This window comes from Ranitomeya imitator, chromosome 2, assembly GCF_032444005.1.
Source record: "Ranitomeya imitator isolate aRanImi1 chromosome 2, aRanImi1.pri, whole genome shotgun sequence".
In the NCBI taxonomy this organism is placed as follows: Eukaryota; Metazoa; Chordata; class Amphibia; order Anura; family Dendrobatidae; genus Ranitomeya; species Ranitomeya imitator.
The window spans coordinates 597,144,590-597,161,730 of record NC_091283.1 but is presented as its reverse complement, the minus strand read 5'-3'; the positions used below and the strand labels follow the sequence as shown (position 1 = coordinate 597,161,730).

Here is a 17,141-nt window from a genome sequence, read left to right as displayed (position 1 = left end):
TCAGATTTTCGACATGCTTCACTACTTCCAGCCCTCCTGCAGGAATCTGATCATGCGCACTATAATTTATTTATACCGTGGGACTTTGAGACCAAGGATGGAAAAACACAACGTGAGATCTGAGCCCCAGGAGTGGAGTGACGGTAGATTAGCCGGCAGCATCAGTAGCAGAATTTTATTTGGGTTTAGACAGTATAAAGTGAGATTTGGTTTATTGAAGTCCTTGTCTGCTTGGACTTGCTGCCCCAATTGACCTTTTCCCCTGACACTTAACATGGACTCCAGTGCGTATCTGTTTCTTTCTAGATACATTTAGTCTCTGATAAGACAGGAGGAGGCCTATAAAATAAATTCTTGGCATGTAATAGATGTATTAGGAAGACTGAACTTTGTCATTAGTGATTGATGTTGCCCTAGTTTTACTTCTTTCTAACATATTGGACAGCAGCTAGTGTGCTGGAAAGATTGAGAAATTGACAAGTTTTCTGTCATTGTCAATGATTGAAACTAGTGACCATTTGCCAATGGCAGAAAATGGTAGCACAAAATGTCCTAATCCTTCCTCCTACCCCACTTTCTCTGAGGCACAGTGTGGTATGGCATGTACTGCATGGCAGTGGGATCACACCTGTACATGCAGTGTCATGCATTCTCGCTATCGGTCACACAAAATCCAATTTTGTGTGACAGTCTCCTTAAAACCAATTGAAGGCTTAAATTTCACATGTAGCATTCGTGCTTGCTGCTATATTTTGCCTTGGAGCTTTGAGGCAGTTTTGCATCCATTTTTATGAAACAGTTGGGAAACCTCAAATGATCATTTACAGAATCTATTCATTTGAATGTATTGTATTTCTCCTAAAATGTCATCAGTTTGCATCAATTCCATCTGCTATCCATTTTCTGGACAGACAGGAAAACCTAGTCTGAACCGCTAAACATTTACATTAAAGTTTAAAGGAAGCAGATGACAAAATGTTTGGTCACCTGTTGTCATTCAGGATTTAATCACTACTGATACTCAGAAAACTAGAGGTGCTCAGAGCCAGCTTTGGTAAAAGTGGGTCTGTTCAAAATGAAACATAGTGGTGCAAATGGATGCAAAACGGAAGCTTATGTTTCCTTTAAGGGGAAACTTTGCTTTTCATTTAGTATCTGTTAACATTATTTTTTTTTTTTTACTGGATTTATTACAACTGGACATGTGAACGTAAGTTAAGAGTGAAATGATGCTCTGGTCTTACATATAAATGAAACCTTAGCTAGGAATGGTATAATAAATGTACCTGATGACTTAACTCTAACTAAAGCTGAATTTATACTGCCCAATAATCCTGAATGAACATTGTTAAAATTGCTCATTTCACGATTCTTTTGCTACGTAAACATGCTACCAGTCATGAAATAATCTTTTACACAGTGTAAAAAAAATCATTGTCCATGGCGAATCGTCCTTTGTAAACAGGACTTGCACTGTCGAGAACCTTAGCAGTATAGTATAGATTGCTCAGTGTGTATCATAAATTGGCTGTTATTTAAATGCCCATTGTTAAAAATGTACTGATCGGTCGTAGCATGCTGCCAGTCGGTCCATATAAACTGTCCCTTCTTATAATAATTTAGATTGTGAGCCCCAACGGGGACAGTGATGATAATGTGTGCAACCTGTAAAGCGCTGTGGAATATGTTAGCGCTATATAAAAATAAAGATTATTAAAGATTATTATAGATTCCCAGGCTTCTCTTTTATGCTTCTCGGACAACCCTATGCACAAAGTCTAATGGTAATTTGAGACAATCCCACCCCTGTTGTCAAAGGTATGGGTGTGAATCTAGAAAGGAAAGTGATTTCAGCTGGACTCTTTATAGATCAGGGGTGAGCAATTAATTTTTCAGGAGTCTAAGGCCATGTTCACACAGTGCGTTTTTTACTGCGGAACCGCAGCGGTATTGCCGCTGCGGTTCCGCAGCAGTTTTCCATGCAGGGTACATAACAATGTAACCCTATGGAAAACAGTCACTGCTGTGCACATGGTCCGTAATTTCGTTTAAAAAGCCGCGCAGAATAGCTGCGGCAAAAAAGGAGCATGTCACTTCTTTTTCCTGAACCGCAGCGGTTCTGCACCCATAGACCTCCATTGTGAGGTCAAAATCGCAGTAAAACCCGCAGATCAAAAATATATCTGCGGGTTTTACTGCGATTTGATGTGCAGAACCGCTGCAGCAGGAAGTGCGGGGGAGCGGGCGGAAGTGCGTGGGCGGAGTGTGGCTGCCCCCCCGTGCTCCGATCCCGCCCCCCCGTGCTCCGATGCCCCCCCCCCCGTGCTCCGATGCCCCCCCGTGCCCTAATCTCCCCCCCTTATACTTACCCGGCGTCCCGGTGTCCGTCTGGCCGTCTTCTCCCTAGGCGCCGCCATCTTGCAAAATGGCGGGCGCATGCGCAGTGCGCCCGCCGAATCTGCCGGCCGGCAGATTCGCTCCAAAGTGCATTTTGATCACTGAGATATAACCTATCTCAGTGATCAAAATAAAAAAATAGTAAATGACACCCCCCCCACTTTGTCACCCCCATTGGTAGGGACAATAAAAAAATTAAGAATTTTTTTTTTTTTTTTTTTTTACTAAGGTTAGAATAGGGGTAGGGGTAGGGATAGGGGTAGGGTTAGGGGTAGGGTTAGGGTATTTTCAGCCATTTTAGCCCTAAAAGGCTTCCTAGGAAACACAGTCTCTGCATAGAAAACTGCATAAAAAAAGGATAAAAAAACGCATCAAAAAAAGGACCAAATAAAGGACCTGCGTTTTCTGCCAAGAGCTGCAGTTTTTTAAAAAAACTGTCCTGAAAAAAAAAGGATGGAAATCCTGAACGTGTGAACATACCCTAAAGGTACCTTCACACTAAACGACGCTGCAGCGATCCAGACAACGATCTGGATCGCTGCAGCGTCGCTGTTTGGTCGCTGGAGAGCTGTCACACAGACCGCTCTCCAGCGACCAACGATGCCGGTAACCAGGGTAAACATCGGGTTACTAAGCGTAGGGCCGCGCTTAGTAACCCGATGTTTACCCTGGATACCATCCTAAAAGTAAAAAAAACAAACGTTTCATACTTACCTACAGCCGTCTGTCCCTCGGCGCTCTGCTTCTCTGCTCTGGCTGTGAGCACAGCGGCCGGAAGGCAGAGCGGTGACGTCACCGCTCTGCTTTCCGGCAGCTGTGCTCACAGTGAGTGCAGGAAAGCACAGCGCCGGGGACAGACAGCGGTAGGTAAGTATGAAGCGTTTGTTTTTTTTACTTTTAGGATGGTATCCAGGGTAAACATCGGGTTACTAAGCGCGGCCCTGCGCTTAGTAACCCGATGTTTACCCTGGTTACCAACGAAGACCTCGCTGAATCGGTGTCACACACGCCGATTCAGCGATGTCAGCGGGAGAGCCAGCGACCAAAGAAAGGTCTGGCCTTCTAGCCCCGACCAACGACATCACAGCAGGATCCTGATCGCTGCTGTGTGTCACACTGAACGATATCGCTAGCGAGGACGCTGCAACGTCACGGATCGCTAGCGATATCGTTTAGTGTGAAGGTACCTTAATGTGAGACCATGACTATTGTGGAGGACCCTACCAATAGGCTGAAATAAATTATACTCCATATTAATGTTAACATATTATTTTATATTGTATCACTTAATATTGACCAGATTTAAGTATGCTGACACCCCCTATATACCATATGAACCTGCACATAGCCCCCTACATACAGTATGAGCCTCAACATACTGAGGCCCCCGCACAGCCCCTCTGCATACAGTATGAGGCCCCCGCACAGCCCCTCTACATACGCATACTCTCTTTGCTCCCGTTCCCCCGGTGCTCTGCTCCAGTCTCTGATGCACTGACTCTCCGTACAGCAGACATAATGTAATGACGTCCTTGCGTCTGTTAACTCGCTTGCTGATTGGTGGAAGGAGCCGGCGACCCCATCCTTCCCCAATGTACTCACCGCTGTCTGTATCCCCAGAATGAGGATAGCCTTTACATGGGGAATCGGGCGAGGGCATGGTATGGCCCATGGGTCACTTTTAGGCTATGTGCACACGTTCAGGAATTCATGCAGAAAATTCCTGAGAATTCCGGAGATTTTCTGCATGAAATCCGCAAGAAAACCGCGGGCGTTTTTGCCGCGGTTTTGATGCGTTTTTGCCGCTTTTTTTCCGGACACTTCCCAATGCATTTTGGAGTGGGAAATCCGCAAAAAGATAGAGCATGTCCGGATTTTGTGCGGTATGCGTTTTTTTTTGCGGAAAAAAACGCATCATGTGCACAAAACATGCGGAATTCATTCTAAATGATGGGATGCTTATTGTATGCGTTTTTTTTGCGGTTTTATAGCGTTTTTATCGGGGAAAACCCGCGAAAAAACCGCAACGTGTGAACACAGCCTTAGCTCTTCAACCGCACTTTACCTAGCTCTGGTGTAGGTTAATCTAAGAATCTTCCTCCAATCTTCTGTCTGCAGATCCTCAGCATACTTGGCCACCAGTTACATTGTGAGTATTTTCTAGCTAATCTAATTGGTAGATTGAGTTTATTCTGCCACCTTTTGCAGGTTGTCACTTCTATGTGAAAAAGGGAAGACTGAATAATCGAATCCAGCAAAAGTCTATATTGAGAATCGTTCTGAGCAGGCTTGCTAAGAGTTTTTGGTCAGATCCTGCTTTTTGACTTTTGTTCCTAGCCACTGAACAGCGTGGAAATGTCAGCCAAGCATATTCACACCTCCCTCTATAGAAACAACACTGCTGTTTTCTGTGCCAAATGTACAATTTGATGTGGGGGATGGGGGGTGACAGCAGTTTTCGCACATTAGTAGGTTCTTCAGTGTGATCCTCCAGAACACACCCTTGATCTGATCAGATGATAGGTGCCCCCTATAGATCAGTAAACACTTGGTGTAATTTAAGCCCTGCTCCCCAGATGCATGTGTTCATGACGATTCCTATATTATTCAGTGTCAGCGTTTGCGTTTTAGATTCTTGGTGCTCTGTGCTTATTTCTGCACAGTATTTTTCCATGACTTAACCAAGCAAAGTCTGCAGATGGCAGAACACACTGTTCTGGCGTTACTTGGCTGTGTGTCAATCCCTTTCCAATCCGGTCACTGGGAGTTACAGAAATATTGGGCCCTTTTTATTACATAATGTGATTCTGTGTTGTTTAGTGTTCAGGTGAAAATGTCCCTCGTTCCTGGGACCTAACGTTAAGTTTTCTGAGACTGTTCCTTTTTTTTGTTTTGGGTTAAGGACTCGTTTTCTCATAATTCTCCTATTTCTGCTGCCATGTTCACTTTAGAAGATGTGTTTTGGCTTGTATAAGCAGAGTGTAATGGAGCGGCATAGATAATTATTAATGTCTCGCTACAGAACGCCAACGTATTCTGCAGCAATGTACATGCCCGCATCAATGCTTCTCCCATTGTTTGTGGCATAATGTCTCTATGCCAGATTTAATGAAGCCAAGGTAACAACAATTGGCTTTACACCGAGCAAATTTTACATTACCCATTGTGTTTTTCTGCAAAGCCAGCCAGCCATACACATTGGGTGTCTTTCAGCCGAAACACTGCCTCCGAATTGACCAGCCTGATGTGTATGGGGGACGCTTCTCCTTCAGGGGAGATATGGCAGAATTTCTACACTTGCTTCATTTGTACTCGGGCGAGGGTGTGGAGGGAAGAAATTGCCAGAGGTGTCTGGCAGCATCTTTGTCCTCTTTCCCATTTGAAAGCACATGGGCGCACAGCTTAGCTAAGCATTCATGTGTGTCAGGGAATCAGGCCAGACATATGTATGGCTAGCTTATGTGTTCTTTTGTACGTGACTGGTTATTATCTTTATTTATTTTACTCTCTTGGGGTATGTTTCCACGTTCAGGAAACGCTGCGTTTTTGATGTTGCGTTGAGCCGTAGCGTCCAGATGTTACAGCATAGTGGATGGGATTTCATGAAATCCCGTCTCCACTATGCATTAAAAGACGCATGCGGCAGACCCGTGGAAACGGACATGTGGCGCGTCTTTTAAGAACTCAGCTTGTCCTTACATTGCTGAAACAACGCAAGGACAACGCAGGTGACCTGCCAGTGACCTCAGGTGCAGATTTGGTCAGGATTTTACCTGCATAAAATCCTGACCAAATCCTGATGCAATCCTGAACGTGGACACATACCCTTTATAGAGCACCATTAATTCCACAGCTCTTAACAGATATCATCGCTGTCCTTATTGGGGCTCACTATCTAAAATCGATCTGCGATCTGACTGCTGTGCGACTTATCTGTGATCGCTGCAGCAGTCCGCTCCTCTCACCTGCTTTTTTTTTGTGCAGCATCCTACGCAGAGCATTCGTGCTCTTCCCGTGGTCGCAGCGCACTGAGCAGTATTGCTGCTAATCAGAGAGAGTGTGACAAGGAACTTTTTTTTATTTATTTAGTTTTGTCGACGTCTGTGCTTTTTTGTTTTAAGAAAAAAAAATATAGCAGTTAGTACACTGTAGTTTCATAGGTAGTGAAGTAACGTATTAGAGTAGCGGGCGTCAGTGTTTGGTGACCTCCGATTTTTGTTTTAGAAAAAAAAATAATCGTATAGAGTAGTGTTATAGGTTAGCGTCTTTCTTTTGCATTAACAAAAAAATGATCTCCTGGTAATTTCTAGTGCATTAGGGGAGTGTACGTTGCATTCTTAGTGAGGTTCATTTTTCTTTTGCAAACAAATTATATCAAGTAAATTTTCAGGTACTACATTACTATAAAACTGTCTCTAGATAAATTCCTTGAGGGGTGTAGTATCCAAAATGTAGACATTTGTGGGGGGATATCCACTGTTTAGGCACATCAGGGGGTCTCCAAACGTGACAAATGCACAGACCATTCAATCAGTCTGCGCTCCAAGCAGTCACTCCTTCACTTTCGAACCCAAACATGCGCCCAAATGGTGGTTTTCCTCCACATATGGGGTATCGGCGTACTCAGGAGAAATTGCACAACAACTTTTGGGGTACATTTTCTCCCTTTACCCTTGTGAAAAAAAAAAAAAAAATCGGGGCTAAAATATCATTTTTGTGACTAAAGTTTAATGTTCATTTTTTTTCCCTTCCACATTGCTTCGGTTCTTGTGAAGCACGTGAAGGGTTAATAAACTTCTTGAATGTGGTTTTGCGCACCTTTGGGATGGAGTGTTTTAGAATGGTGTCACTTTGAGGGGTCGGTATGACAGAAAATACCCCAAAGTCACGTCAAATGTGATGTGATGTCCCTAAAAAAAAAAAAATGGTTTTGTAAATTTTGTTGTAAAAATGAGAAATTGCTGGTCAGCTTTTAACCTTTATAACTTCCTAACAAAAAAAAAATTGTTTCCAGAATTGTGCTGATTTAAGGTAGGGAATGTGGGAAATGTTATTTATTAACTATTTTGTGAGACAGGACTCTGATTTAAGGGCATAAGAATACAAAGTTCGCTATTGGATACATTTTCAAAATTTTCACCAAATTTCTGGGTTTTTATTTTTTTTCACAAATAAACACGTCATATCAAAAATTTTTACCACTACAATATGTCACGAGAAAGTTTTACCTGATAAAGTGACAGTAGTCAGAATTGAAAAAAATGGCCTGGTCAGGAGGTGAAAACAGGCTTCAGGGTGAAGGGGGTTGAAGGGGTTGTCCATGAAGCATTTTATGGACAACTTCTTTGAAGACCAAACTATCGGGCATGTTGAATCCTATATGACAGACCCTCCTTTGCTCCAGGGCTGTGGAGTTGGTAAGCCAAAACTCCCGATTACGACTCCTCAATTTCCATGACTCCAACTCCACCAAAATGGGCTCCGTCCACGACTCTGACTCCACAGCCCTGCTTTGCCCTGACTAACTGCCATCGGGAAGATTGTTGGCCGATCCTGTAGGAAACAGCGGGTTACATTACACTCGTTGTATATGGCCATACCTAATTGATAAACTCTCACGAAGTCATGATGTACCGTAATTTAGTTTCTTGATAATTGATCGCACTGTTTTATCACTGTGAAAAACTGGTGTACTGGATCATGCTAGCTCCTTCCAGTACCTTATTGTGCTCACGAAGTACTGCTAACAGTGTAAACCAGTTGTCTTCTGGTTTCTGTATGTACAATCTCTCGATGCTAAGTTCGCACATACAATCTGACTTTTGTGAAGCTTAGCAAACGTAGAGATGGCATATTTCCTGCAGACTAGTGTGACCACAGCGGGATGGCTGGCTAAGCGTAAGATAAATGTTTTCAACTGACTCACTTTATTTCAGGCTATATTTAAAGCTTGCATTGGTTTCTGGGGTAGATAAACCTACTTTTGTTGAAAATGTCCCCCAATGACAGGGTGATTGTAGTAGGAATCCCCAGCGATCAACTTTTAAGTTTATTTGGAAACTACGCAGCAAGTGTTCAGTTTTCTTGCACCGCCACCACAGGGGAAATTGATTATTGCACAATGGCCATTGTATGCACAGATTTGGGAATTATGGGGGACGCGCAACTTCCATCACCGTACTATTGAGGGAAGAAGATATACTGCCACTTCTGGGGAAACTGTGGTGAGGCCCTATTCCACTACTGTGTGCACCATGCCACACACCTCAGGGGAAAGTGCTAGCTGTCTGCGTAATTGCCAAGATTGTAAGTTCAATGGAGAGTAGAAGTATAAAGGTTTCTTCTGGATAGGTACGAGAAGGAACAGAGGCTTGGGCCAACTTTTAAGTGACTGTTGGCCCCAAATGAAAAGACATTTATCACACATCCAGTTAGCAGGTGCTAATGTCCTTTATGAGACCACTAACTAGGGGGGTATTACAAACTTTTCATTTCAGGCAGATGCTTGACACATGACTGTTACACTGCAGGCCAAATGTTCGTGTTTAGGCACAATACGCGATGTACTAGCAGTGAGTGCAGAGGTTACATAATGCTGCCTCTGCACATGTGAGCACTAATGCAATCCAGGGCTTCGATGTAGTCAGCCACGTCCCTGTGCTGAGTGGGGTATGAGGGTTGTCTCTTGATGATTCGTTGCTAATGTGAGCAGGAAGTGTGAGGAGAAGCCATACTTGAGGACCGTAACTGAGATATTAGCCCCATGTGGACTGATATGGCTGCCAGGAAGCACATGATGCCTACATGTAAGGACATTGGCTGCAGGTTGCATCTGTATCAGATACAGACGTGCCTATATTTATGACTATGGCATTACATTTATTTTTTTCTATGATCAAGCAACGGATCAAAGACAAGTGCATATGGCAGATAGAAAACCTTTTTTTAATTGCTATATGTAAATGTGTGTTGTATATTAAATTATAAATCTAATTTAATATTTAAATATATATCATTAGGATGCCATAGTGCTATCAGCCAGAATTACTTGTTGCACTTATTAATAATTTATTTATTGTACTCGCTTATATAGCTCCATAATATTTCACAGACCTCATCATCACTGTCTCCATTGAGGCTCACAATCTAAATTTCCTATCAGTATGTCTTACTATTATACTTTTTTCCTCTTATTTCTGCTACTCCTTATTTTGGCTTACAAATACTAAGGTAAAATACTGATCAGATAATGAACGTGGCCTTGCCCACCCTTTTTATGTAAGTTCATTGATTATGTAATGCTCTGAATGACCTGACACTTAAAAAGAAATATAAAAGATACAAATATAGAATCGATTCCATTAGATAATTTACTAGTATATGAATATTGCACTATATGAAATGTTAATAAATGGTAACCAATATATTTATTTCTCTTAGGCCTGAGTCTTCTTGGTTCAAGTGTAATGTCTCACAGACCATCCACCTGATTTCTGAGCGAAATCCTACTGTCTCTTCCTTTTATTGGCTTTGTGGGGAAAAAAAGAACATTATGGCCAGCAAAAGAAAGTCAACCACACCATGTATGATCCCCATCAAAACCTTGGCACTGGATAATAATGCAGAAATATCTGAAGAAAACTCCAAGGATGACCCCCAGGAAATGTTACCAGCTACAGATCTAATAGATGGTGAAACTGGTATCCTGACTACTGGGCATGAAAACATTGATGGCATGAACTATTTTTGCAAATATTGCAACTATGGCTCCAATGAGACAAGGCCATTTGTTGAACACATGAACACCAAGCACCTTGACTTTAGAGATGACCCCTCATATGTTTGTATTGCATGCAGCTTTCTAGTCAAAGATCCTAAGGAACTGGAATCTCACAACTCAGATAGTCATTCTATAAGCTGTGATCTCACCTGGACTGTGGCAAGGCATGAGAATTACACTGTTGTGGAGCAAAGTGTCGGCACCAACAATACTGACCAGGATATGGGTGTCCATCAGGGTGAAAGACATGGCAATGATTATTCAGACATATTAATTAGTAAAGCGCCTATAATGAAGATTATGAAAAACAAGCAAGACACAAAGAAAGCATTCGCCAACCACATGGGGGATGATTTCGAGAAAAAAAGCCGTGCATCACTTAGGAATGGGTCTATTTCTACAAGTAGTGTGAACAACAAAGTCAATTCGACCATATTAAATGGCTCCATAATAGGAACAGTTCCTGTACTGCAAACAGGGATGACACAGTTAGTATCTTTAAACCATCCACAGTCTGTTTTACAGCCAAAACTTCCAGCAACCATAATTACACCAGTGATGCCTAAACAATCTTCTGTCCAGAAAACTCAAAGTCCGCAACTTCCCACTGCCAAATCCCTCCCTAAAGTAATGATTCCCTTAAGTAGCATTCCTACATACAATTCATCCATGGACTCCAACAATTTCCTAAAAAACTCTTTTAATAAGTTCCCTTACCCTACAAAGGCTGAGCTTTGCTATCTAACAGTAGTGACAAAATACCCAGAAGAGCAGATCAAAATCTGGTTTACAGCACAAAGACTTAAACAGGGCATTAGTTGGTCACCTGAGGAGATCGAAGACTCAAGAAAGAAAATGTTTAATACTGTAATCCAATCTATTCCTCAGCCTGTACCACAGCCAACTATAACTGTCCTGAATGCACCACTTGTAGCAAATGCAAGTAATGTTCAACAGCTCATCCAAGCTGCTCTTCCAGGCCAGTTTGTCAGTCAGCCACAGGGAGCTGGGGGTTTACTTGTAGCTCAGCCCATTCTAACAAACGGAATTCAAGGACCTGCTACTTCTGTGCCCATAACTATGTCCTCTTTAGTCTCAGATGAGTTAACAACCGAGGCCAGTACAGCATCCTTATCCGGACTAGATTTTGATTACCAGACCTTTACGACTACATCTCCTAGTATGCCATCACCAAATGCTTACGATCCAGTGGCACGTTGTAAAAAGTCACGACAGCAGCTTAGTGCTCTCAAAAGCAGTTTTTGCAAAAGCCAATATCCTTCTCAAGGGGAAGTTTCAAGACTGACCAGAATTACAGGCTTGACAATAAGAGACGTTAGGAAATGGTTTAGTGATAAACGATACCATTTCCGCAACAAGCCACCCATTTACGGGGCTGGCACAAGTGACAATGTAGGGGACCCAAACTCTGATGTGATGTATGCCATGTTAAAAGATCCAGATACAGATTTTGTACTTCCAACAAGTCATACACCGTCGCATACCCCAAGGAGACAGTCATGGCATCAGTCACCTGACTTCACAGTCACAAGATACAAAGAGAGGGCACCAGAGCAGCTGAGAGCTTTGGAAAGTAGTTTTGCACGAAATAGTGAGCCTTCTGAGGAGGAGGTAAATCGGTTACGGACTGAAACTAAAATGACAAGACGGGAAATAGATGGCTGGTTCTCAGAAAAACGCAAGAAAGTAGCTGAAGAACTCAAGAGGGAGCAAGCTCGGTATGAAGAAGAGGAGGATGAGGTTTCTGCTGAAGAGTTGGAGATCATGGATAAAGTTTTTGATGATCCTGTGTCGCATGTAGTAGAAAATAGTTCCCCAGCATCTGAGCGAAAAGTGAACCCAATCAAGATCAATTTGAAAGCTCTGTGTGTTACTGAATCTGTGGACAACGTCGAAAGCTCAAAATATGATTATACAATGCCAAGTAATGGGAGCAGTAGGTCATCACTATACAGAGGCCGACCACCCATGAAGAAAACCGCCAAACAGCGAGATTACTTAAAGCAAATGTTTGTTAAAACTCAGTGGCCATCAACTGAGGAGTATGATAGCCTAGTGGAGCAAACTGCACTTTCACGCTCAGAAATTGTACGCTGGTTTGGGGACAGCAGGTACTCTTATAAAAATGGCAATTTAAAGTGGTATGACAACTATAAGAAGGTCTACGCGGGTGTTAAACGTCAGTACGTAAAACCCCTTGTGGATTACTACAATAAGAGGCAAGCTTTGAATGAGGACGATCTTGAGGATTTGTGTAACAAGACTGGCATGTCTGCTGCTGAAATCAGATCTTGGATTGCAGAAAAATCTGAAGACAATTTGCGTCCATTGGATGAGGGTAGTGATGAGCTCAAGACTGTCTGTCAAGAGACAGAGCTGTCGATAAAAACTGAGGATAGTTGTTTAGAGCCATCTGAAAACAGCAAGTCCTCGGAGCCCAGCCCTCAGGAAACCAGTGTGGATTTAGTATCATCTCGGCCATCAGATGTCCACCTAGGTAAGGAAATGCAGTGGTTTATAGCTTCCATTATAACTCCTAAAGCAAGATATTCTCATAGAAGTGGTTTACCAGCAGAAAACATATCAGTTTGCAGGCTAGATTTCCTCTTTTCATAGTTTTGTAAGTAAGTGAAATGCCTTTACTAACACGAAGGTCATATTTACGGCTTTGGTTCTTATATTGTGAGCTGATTCGGCATAAAAAATCTGGACCTAGTACAGTTACAACAACTGGGAGTAAAGATTTATTCTCACCACTTTTTCTTTTCTTTTTTTTTTTTTAAAGCCACAAAATCATTCCATCTAAATACAGTGGGTGAAATAAGTATTGAGCACGTCACCAATTGTCTAAGTAAATCTATTTCTAAAGGTTATATTTATATGAAATTCGCAACCCGCAATCCACACAAAGAAATCAAATCATAATGTCTATAAATTGTGTAATATTGAGACATGACACAGGTAAAAAGTGTTGAACACACTCACTTACTGAAATTTATTTAATACTTCGTACAAAAGCCTTTGTTGGTGATGACAACTTCAAGACACCTCTTATTTGGAGAAGCTAGTTGCATGCATTGCTCAGGTGTTATTTTGGCCCATATATTTACCGTATATACTCGAGTATAATCTGAGACCCCTAATTTTGCCACAAAAAAACTGGGAAAACTTTATTGACTAAAAATAGATACCAATAAAAGTAAAATTGAGACATCAGTAGGTTGTGTTTTTGAATATCCATATTGAATCATGAGCCCCATATAATGCTCCATACAGTTCATGATGGGCCCCATACGATGCTCCATATTAAAATATGCCCCATATAATGCTGCATAAAAGGTTAATGATGGCTCCATAAGATGCTCCATAGAATAATATGCCCCATATGCTGCTCCATAAAGGTTTTTGGCCCCATAAGATGCTCCATAGCATATGCCCCATATAATGCTGCACAAAGGTTGATGGACCCATAAGATGCTCCATAGAGTATTATGCCCTATATAATGCTGCACAAAGGTTGATGGCCCCATAAGATGCTCAATAGAATAATATGCTCCATATGCTGCTGCGATGATAAAAAAAAAAAAAAAAGACATACTCGCCTCTCATCGCTGGGCGCTGAGTACCAGGGTCCTGAGCATGCGGGGACACCTGCGCGCTATGGGGGTCAGGTGCCGGAGTTGCCGCAAGCTCAGGCCCCCAGCACTTGCGATGTTCACCTGTCTCCATTCCACCACTGCGCGCCGCTGTGTCTTCCTGGTCTCTGCAGTAACTATTCAGGCAGAGGGCACTCACTAAACAAGTCATCGTGCCCTTTGACCTGAATGTCACAGCCAGAGGACGCGGAAGACACAGCGCGGCGGTGGAACGGGGACAGGTGAATATCGCATGTTCACCCTCCCCCCTCATACTCGCCCCATCCTGGTGGGGTCTCTATATGTCCCTGCTTCTCCGCTGGTCTCTGGCGAACGCCGGCAGCTTGTTCCTGTGTTCAGCGGTCACATGGTACCCCTCATTAAAGTAATGAATATGCGCTCCACCTATGGGAGTGGAGTCGCGTCCATATTCATTACTTTAATGATCGGTACCACGTGACCGCTGAAAACGGGAAGAGCTGCAGGCGCCAGAGACCATCAGAGAAGCAGGGACGTGCAGAGACCGCGCCGGGAGCAGGTGAGTATGATGTGACAGCAGCCACTCCTGCCGCTCCCCCTCCCCCGCTGACCCTGGAACAATGACTTGAGTATAAGCTGAGAGGGACACTTTTAGCCTAGAAAAATGGGCTGAATATCTCTGCTTATACTCGAGTATATACGGTACTTAAGTGTTGAACCCGTCACCAGTTTTTTATTTCACTTGCTGTATTTGCAATTTTAGTATTGCACCTTGCTTTAAGTTTTTCCCACATATAACTTCACTTCACCAGTCGGAGTAGAGTTTCTATTGGTAAAGTAACAGTGCCCCTTCTAGTCTTGTAATACTCACTTTCCCAGTAGTTAGTCTTGCTGTGCCTTAGGGCAGTCCCACACGTCCAGATAATTCCGGTACCGGAAAAATCGGTACCGGAATTATCCGTGTCCATGTGCCCGTGCGTTTCTGTGGCACATCAGTGTGGCACACGTGTGCTGACTGGGTACCACACGCACCGTGCAGGAGACAGCGCTAGAGATAAGCGCTGTCCCCTGCATCTGGTGCTGAAGCTGCCATTCATATCTTCTCTGCAGCAGCGTTTGCTGTAGAGAAGATATGAATAATCTTTTTTTTTTTTGTTTCTCGTGTTTATAATAAAGATCCATGTCCCCACCCCCCTCCCACCCCCTGTGCGCCCGCCCGCTGTTATTAAAATACTCACCCGGCTCCCTCGCTGGTGCTGCTTCCTGTCCTGGCCGCACCTTCTACTGTATGAGCGGTCACGTGGGGCCGCCCATTACAGAAATGAATATGCGGCTCCACCCCTATGGGAGGTGGAGCCGCATACTCATGTCTGTAATGGGCGGCCCTACGTGACCACTCATACAGTAGAAGGTGCGGCGAGGACAGGACACTGCGAGGGAGCCGGGTGAGTATTTTAATAACAGCGGGCGGGCGCACAGGGGGTGGGAGGGGGGTGGGGACATGGATCTTTATTATAAACACGAGAAACAAAAAAAAAAAAGATTATTCATATCTTCTCTACAGCAAACGCTGCTGCAGAGAAGATATGAATGGCGGCTTCAGTACCACGTGGGGGGGACAGCGCTTACTGTAGCTCTGTCTCCTGCATGGCACACGGACTGCACACGGACAACGTCCATGTGCGGTACGTGTTTTACACGGACCCATTGACTTTAATGCGTCCGTGTAATCCGTGCGCTCCCACGAACACTGACATGTCTCCGTGTTTTCCAAACGGACACACGGTCCGTGAAAACACGCTGACATGTGCAGAGACACATTGATTTCAATGTGTCTACGTGAGTCAGTGTCTCCAGTACGTGAGGAAACTGTCACCTCACGTACCGGAGCCACTGACGTGTGAAACCGGCCTTAGAGGGGAGGGTGGGGAGAGCCGCCTGCTGTACCTAGTGGTAAATCAACGCTCCACCCTGGCATTGAAAAGTGACTATACAGTTTGCCATGTAGAGTCACCCTACTTGGTGCCCTCCATTGAGAAAGACATTCCAATCCTCCTGCATTAGTAAGTCAGACTGGAGTCTGCAAAGCACATGTAAAGCAGGGGAGGCGTGGTTCAGACTTACCACTGCCGCAATGGCTTTACACTACCAAGCACTATTATTGGCTAGACTAGGCACTGTTGTATCCTCCTAAGAGCCCTACTTAGTCTACTGGGAATCAGATATTGTGCAATGCTACTCATGGCTGTGGCCTCATGTTTTTATCTTTTCCTATTTGGCAACGATGTGTGGATTTGCCCCCCACATGGCGTGGTTCCCGGCTTCTATAGACTTGCTTAGATCTGATTGAACAAATTTGGCTGCAATGGTTTTAATAAAAGTGGGATTGGGCTATGTCACATCGTGTACTTAATTGGAAGGGAATAGTGTGAGGAATTTCCTTAAGATAATTTTACTGATTTATGTCTTTTAGAAACTGACTGACCACAAGGAAATGACACTTGGCCAGGAAGAACCTGATCTGCAGCCAACCCCATGGCGATTTTCTCAGCTATAACATGTTTGCATTGTGCCCCCACAAGTCGTGGATACCACAGTGGCATTGCACAGGAAGTAAAGGGACCCTGGTGCCAGGAGCAGAACTCTGTCCAGTGCAAGCCATTTTCTCAGTGTATATACCATAATGAAGACCCTGCATTCTTACTTCAGTTTCTGGCTTTGTGCCCCCCTACAGTGCTTTGTATTTTTATATGCCCTGTTCTGTTCTTTGTTGTTGTGTATCGGTACAGATGCTTATTTATATTACAGAATAATATAACCATTTAGTATTCTTAAACTGATTTAATACAGAACTTTCTAGAAAGAATCTTGTTTGGACTAACTGGTTGTAAATAAAAATGTATTTTTTTTTCCTCCCTTTTCTCTTTGCTAATGCACGGGATACAAAAGAAAGCATTAAAATAGAATTTTGCTTAAACATGTTGCCTTTTGATCCGGAAATAACAATACTATGTTTCGCAATCTAAAAGTTGGTTCATAACCTTAAGTTATCTATGGTTTAAACGTTTTTTTTTTTTTCTTTATTCATAAAATATAGGAGTTGGAGCCCATATAGTATTCTGATCCAGAACTCTTGAGTTGCCTGTTTCCGTGAACACAGCCATAAAGTTAAATTACAACATTCCGACTTTTTTCAGCGGTCATTAGAAGCAACGTCTTTAGGCTTTTTGCACACGCCCGGAATAAAGCCACGGAAATTTCTGTGGCAATTCCACAACTCCTGCCGCGGGTATATCGCATGCGGAATTGGCATGCATTTTCCCGCTAAA

At 43.3% G+C, this 17,141-nt stretch overlaps 1 protein-coding gene across 1 annotated transcript in view; it reads left to right on the top strand.

The window, feature by feature from the left end:
• The window catches only part of ZHX3 (zinc fingers and homeoboxes 3), a 33,522-nt gene extending 16,733 nt beyond the window's left edge, over positions 1 to 16,789 (top strand). Inside the window, exons 2-3 of the mRNA XM_069752345.1 lie at positions 9,838 to 12,695; positions 16,286 to 16,789. Of these exons, the coding sequence (XP_069608446.1) occupies positions 9,950 to 12,695; positions 16,286 to 16,296 (2,757 nt within the window). The 5' untranslated portion in view covers positions 9,838 to 9,949 and the 3' untranslated portion in view covers positions 16,297 to 16,789. The remainder of the gene's footprint in view (positions 1 to 9,837; positions 12,696 to 16,285) is intronic.
• The last annotated feature ends 352 nt before the right edge of the window (positions 16,790 to 17,141 follow it).